This window comes from Rhinoraja longicauda, chromosome 15, assembly GCF_053455715.1.
Source record: "Rhinoraja longicauda isolate Sanriku21f chromosome 15, sRhiLon1.1, whole genome shotgun sequence".
NCBI lineage: Eukaryota > Metazoa > Chordata > Chondrichthyes > Rajiformes > Arhynchobatidae > Rhinoraja > Rhinoraja longicauda.
Window position 1 is genome coordinate 27,302,079 of NC_135967.1, and position 6,105 is coordinate 27,308,183.

General features: G+C 38.5%; 1 protein-coding gene across 1 annotated transcript; it reads right to left on the reverse strand.

The window, feature by feature from the left end:
* Window positions 1-569: 569 nt before the first annotated feature.
* Window positions 570-4,587, reverse strand: gpr34l (G protein-coupled receptor 34 like). The gene is made up of 2 exons (XM_078411953.1): window positions 4,500-4,587; window positions 570-1,638 (listed from the first exon to the last, which is right to left on the reverse strand). The coding sequence occupies exon 2, from the start codon at window positions 1,636-1,638 to the stop codon at window positions 586-588; it is 1,053 nt and encodes a 350-aa protein (XP_078268079.1). The 5' UTR covers window positions 4,500-4,587; the 3' UTR covers window positions 570-585.
* Window positions 4,588-6,105: the final 1,518 nt, after the last annotated feature.

Below are 6,105 nucleotides of genomic sequence, written 5' to 3' on the forward strand. Positions count from 1 at the left end.
ACAGCTTGGCAAGGAGAGGTTGAAAGCTGAAGGTTTGCCACAACTGGCCTTGAGGCTATGCAAGGAGGAATATACCTTATGGCACTTTAAATCTATGCCATGTTATAAGCATCTGAAATGATCGGTGAGCACTCCTAGTGCCCTTTGACCAGAGCCGTAAGTTGGATATAATGTAGGACTTGCATCTGTACAAAAACACTCTGTTTCTGTTGTCATAAAGCCACAGTGGAAATACCTGTATGATTACATCAAAGGTTTCCTGCATTGATATTTCTATTCCCATGAGTTCCAGCATTCATCAGTTTCCACATAACTGCAGCTGCACTCTTCCCATAGTAACTGGATTTTCCTTACTGTGATCATGTATTTTAAACCAAGCACACTATGTATTTGCCAGCCTGGTTACAGGATAGGTGGCAATTTGTGCTCCCCCTGGTAAGGTTGTTTAAATTCACAGGAAAGTAACGATGCCAAGCCTTTCCTGATACATCACCCTCGAGCAAGAAGACTGCTGCAACTATGCTACCCTAAAGGCCATGCATTCTGCTTCTATCTCATTTACTCAGGTGTTTGCAGCTCTGACTCTCAGATCTCTGTGATGGATCTAAAACTGTTCATCATCCCGTTGGTTTTGGGAAAAGTCTTGTTGAACTTTCCATGAACGGTGTAAATTATAGTCCGGCGAAAGGAGTTGGAGAGGAAGAAATAGATGATTGGATCAAGGCAGCTGTTGAGGGCAGAGAGACACAGCACCAGTTCGTTGGCTACATGCAGGATACGCTTCGATTGGCAGCCAGAGATTTGGTCCATCTGTGACAGAACGTACGGAATCCGGACAATGTGGTACGGCATGAAGCACACAATGTATATCGCAAGAACGACAAAAGTCTTCAGAATGGCTCTGGTACTCACTTTCCTGATTTGCTCCCTTTTTTTCCCCTGGGAGATTCTGTAAAGCTTGACAGCAATCTTGGCGTAGGATACTAGGAAAAGCAACGAGAGTATGAAAATAAAAATGACTGCGACCAGGTTCATTGAACCGGCTGTTAAAGATTGCTTCTTGTAGTGGAAGCAATTTGACTCTTTTGATTTCAAGATGCTCAGCACAATAAAGGGTAGCATGAGCAGAAATGTGAAGACCCACACGCCCATGGAGATCCATGAACTCCATTTCATGTTGTGGATCCTGAACTTGCGGAGAGGCCTGGTGATCTTTAAATAGCGGTCCAAGCTGATCAGCACTAGGAATGCAATGCTGACATACATGTTGATGTAGAAGAAGGCCCCAATGATCTTGCAGAAGTAACTCTTAGCCAGCCAAGCATACTCTCTGATGTGGTAGGAGATCCTGAAAGGAAGGCAGAGCAACAAGAGGAGGTCAGCCAGGGCCAAGTGCTTCATGTACGTAGAGATTGACATTGCCTTCTTCTGGTTGAAGTAAAACACCCACAAAGCCAATAAGTTGCTCAGCAGCCCAATCACACAGATAATAGTGTAGAAAATAGGCAATATGGTTGAAAGGAAGCCATCTTTAATTATACAGTCCGATTCCTTGACTGATGCACTGGAGCTCATTGTGGGCTGGGTGATGTTGTCAGGGAATACCACCAACGATGACATGTTAGCCATGGTGGCCATCTAAATCGTGGGGAGAAAAGAAAAACATAAGATTCGATTTGTAAGCAAAAATATTCTATTATGTTAAAAGTTAGCTTAATTGAAGCAGGATCATTTTTTTTAAAATCCAGGAGCAAGACATTTTAGACTGAACCCTTATCTTATCCGAGGTATAGTAATTGTTTGTAACCTATGTTGGATAATTCTTCATTTGTGGAATATATTGTCTTTTTAAAACTCTTACAGCAATTATTAACTTTTTTCAGATATTAAAATGTATTTTAAAGTTAAGTCAAGTTGAGTTTATTCGTCTATATGCAACACGGTCAGGTACAGGAATAATTGACAAGGGACAGAAAATGGCTTAATCGTTGAGCATTTTATTTCAGAATGCAAGCAAATGAGTGAAAAATTGTGTAGGTAACTAGACGATTAGGAAACTCGACGTTTTCAATATTCAGGGTATTAGTTGTATTTGTGAACTGTGGATATAACTTAAGTATATCCAGAGTCAAATAAGTTGCCCCTAAATTAGTTATCTGGCTCAAACTAGTACCCAAATCCTCATTTCCATCTCAAACCCTAACAAGTTCTGTCATGAAGAAATCAGTTCTTCACACACAGTGAAATTTTGAAGACTTTTCTCGCATCCTGTTTCCCCATTAGCCTGCTGTTCTGTTGAGCAATTGTGGTTAATAGGCTTGTGGTGGCCACTGAACACTTCAAAGCCTTTGTTCAATCCGATAAACCTAATGACAGTCGGGCCCTTATATACTATAATATTGCAGCAGTAAATGGCCTCAATGAATGTTCAGTTTAATGCATCAAAACGTGAGGCTGTGGGGAGCACTAAAAATATGTTACCAACAGGAAACAGGAAAATTAAATTCTAAAACTCAGAGCTCATATTGCCATTATGTGCAAAATTGAATTGTATTATTATCATGATTAAATCTATTGTCAGTTTTTATAGATGAGAAATATACCTTTCAAAATGGGAAATCACATCTGTTGAACTTACTCAAACTTTGATGCTGTGACAACTCAAATGGAAAATTGTGTCAGGTGGTTTAACTCAATTTCTATGCAGCATATGACATGAATTGTGATTGGCTAATGTTAAAGTTCAGTCTAAATTTTGAGTAGGGAAACGTGATTGAATTATAGATGAATTGCAATGGTTGCTTTTTCGAGGAATTGTATTGAGATGAGGAGGCTTCAGGCAGTTTTACAGTATATGTCATGCATAAATGTTTGTTTGATGGGACTCAAACAGATTTCATATTTATATTAATATTAAAAATACAGATTCAGAAACTCAGTGTAAACTTGCAGGTAATATGTAGCTGGAAGGGCAATAGAATTCAAGAGTGCAGCTCGGAAGTTGATGTATGTTGGACAAAATACTGTGGATTATACTATTAAATGCAGACATTTAATACATTGGGGCAGTAATCTATTGGTATTGATTATTATTATCACGTGTACCAAGATACAGTAAGAAAACTTTGTTTTGTTTGCTATCCAGGCAAACTATAATACACATGAGTATATCAGGTACTGCAAACGAGAAAAATAAACAGAGTGCAAAATATAATATTACAGCTATAGAGAAAGCGCAGATTAAAGAGTGCAAGGGCCATTATGAGGTAGATTGGAATATCAGCAAATTCATCCCTGATGTTATTACGGAGAGATCTGTTCAAGAGTTTGATGACAGCAGGGAAGAAGCTGAACTTGAGTCTGGTGTTACGTGCTCTCATGTTCTTGTATCTTTTTCCCAATGGTAGAGTGGTCCTTGTAATTGGTTTAGGTTAGGATCATTATTGTCACATGTACCAAGGTACAATGAAAAGATTTGTTTTAAATGCTATCCAATCTATCAGTTAATACTATTCTATTTACACAAGAAGCAAAACAGACTTTCCCAGTCTATCCAGCTGACTGGGCACCACGCAACAAAAGCTTTGCACTGTACTTCGGTATATGTGACAATAAACTACGTTAAAATAATTAAAATTCAATTATAGATTAGAGAGTGTCTAACCATTCTCCTTTGGCATTCAATAGTTTAACCATTGTTAAATTCCCCATCATCAATTTTCTGAGGTAGTCACTACTCAGAAAAGTTTCTGGACAACAACATAATTGCTGTCCCTGGAAAAAGGTTCCGGATATTTTGTGGTGAGTGACCCGCTGTCTGATCTCTCAAAGCCTTCTGACTACCTGCAAGCTGAAAATCTACAGTGCAATGAGAGATCCCCCACTAGCTGCAACGATACTTAAGAAGCTTAACATTACCTCAGTGAAGTAAGATAAATTTAAACTATACCTCCAACAGTACATACTCACATATCCTCTGCCATCACATTGATTATCTTTTATATAACCACGATACATTACTAAATATTGCTAACTATTCAACACAGTAATTACACTCACTCACTGCTAATGCACGCAGTAACTTTGCAGATCTTTACATACACACTGTCTGCCTCTGCCTGCCCCACTAACTGCACATTTGCCGTCTATACCTTTGATCTCTCACCATCTGTAACACCATCCCATGCACAATTGCAATACATTAGTTCACACTAACATTACTGTTTATAATAAACAATCAAAACACAACAAATGACTCCCCCCCCCCCTTCTCCCTTAACCATGATGTGGAACAACCAAACTCTTCAAACTCTCCCAAATTTCTGGCGATTTCACTACAAAAGTTTAACATGGTAAAAGTCAATGAAGGTTGGTGTTTGTCAGTAGCTCTGTGTACTTCACTTTAAATCTCTCAACTGGGTAGCTACTCCATAATCATAAAGAATTAAGAAGCAACTAGACTGAGTGAAGACCTGCGTTATAATTTCATAGACTCTTACCTGCTGTGAGTTGTTTCTGCCTCTGTCTCACTGAAAATGCTGCTGGTTCACTGAGAGACACTTTTTATTCCTGTCAGTGGAATTTCCATTGAGAGAACTACGTGGGTTTTGCTTTGCTCTTTTGCTCATGGGTTTGAGCCTCCTGATGTAATTTCTATGACATACTTTCTGTCAGTGGTTTCAAGCTTACACCTACTTCCTTAACTCATTACTGCAAAAGAAAACAAGAAGGAAAGACTCATTGGGCCATACTAATAACACTGAGGAGTTAGAGCAGGTCTTTGCTACTGATATAAACATTTTTTAATATTTTATTCACACAGAAAATGATGACAAAATATTCAGATTATTCTCCTTTAATTTACTTGTATTTCAGTTTATGGGAGATCTTAGTCATTAGACAATCCTTCTATAGCCTCATAACTAATTGGCTGGCCAGGCTGGTTCAGTGCCACATATGTTATATTGATGTGTCTGGATTGTATGCTGGCCTTTCAATAAAAATGGCCAGTATATGATCCAGATATTATACTCAGCTGGTCAAAAATGAAGTATATTAACTCTGTTTCTTTTCCACAGGAGCTGCCTGATCTGCTAAATGTTTCCAGACTTTTTATTTTTATTTATTTTATCGGCAGTTTGTATTTCATATCGACAGTGAATTAAGTGTGTGGTTTTATAGTAACCTAATAATAGATTTGATCAAATGAACTGATAAAGTTAGTTGCTTTTTAGCAGAATTCAAACCTTCAGTTATCATCATGTATTTTGAGCCCAGCCCTCTGCAATACTAGTGTGGCGACTCCACCACTAAACAACCAAAGCCATGCGCTGGCCTTTAAGTCTCAGACTCTGGCTATTACACATCATCAACATGTGGTTGGGGTTTTTTCAGTTGCATTTTTACTCAGCAGCAGCCTGTCTTATGATAGGGAAGGAGTAGAAATCTCATCATTTCTTTATGACTTTACCTATAAAAGTTCCTGAAGACTTCACAAACATGGAAAGCTTTCTCTTGCTGGTCTGTGACACAAAATTGTCCCATCAGATCAGTTGTGTTCACTATCACTTAATAGACTTCAAAAGGGCTCCCTGTACGCCGAAGCCTTCAGCCTGTATACTGATGTTGGTTCAATGCCAAGTGGAAGCATCGCAAGTTGCAGAAGAAATTGTCCCAGAGATATTTAGGAATTTGCAGTTTAAATTGCATCCAGTTATGTTCATTGATCAGGATTTCATTTTCTACATCTATTGTACTGTCTGAAATCTCCTTCCGCCCATGAACCGAGCTTGTTGCCCTCTACACCCCACCTCCCAATCCCACCTCGTGCCTCATCGTCTTTCCATGTTGTTGGTCAGGTAGATCATTGGTTACCTTTATGAGGTTGGTAGTGAAGGAATTTAATATTGGTTAAGTCATTGAAGATCCTGCATGAATATAAGTTGTTGCTTCAACATTTTTAGTCAAAATCAAATGAAGAGAACATCAGTATTCCAATACATCATGAAAACTTTTTATTTTAATGTGCCTTATTCCAATCAGATAGAGAACAAACATTAACAGTGAGGAAATGACCCCATAAAGATTAATATTCAAGAACATCCT

What these genes read in the sequence shown, in the direction of transcription:
- gpr34l (XM_078411953.1), bottom strand. Translation starts at nt 1,638, where the DNA reads ATGGCCACCATGGCTAACATGTCATCGTTGGTGGTATTCCCTGACAAC.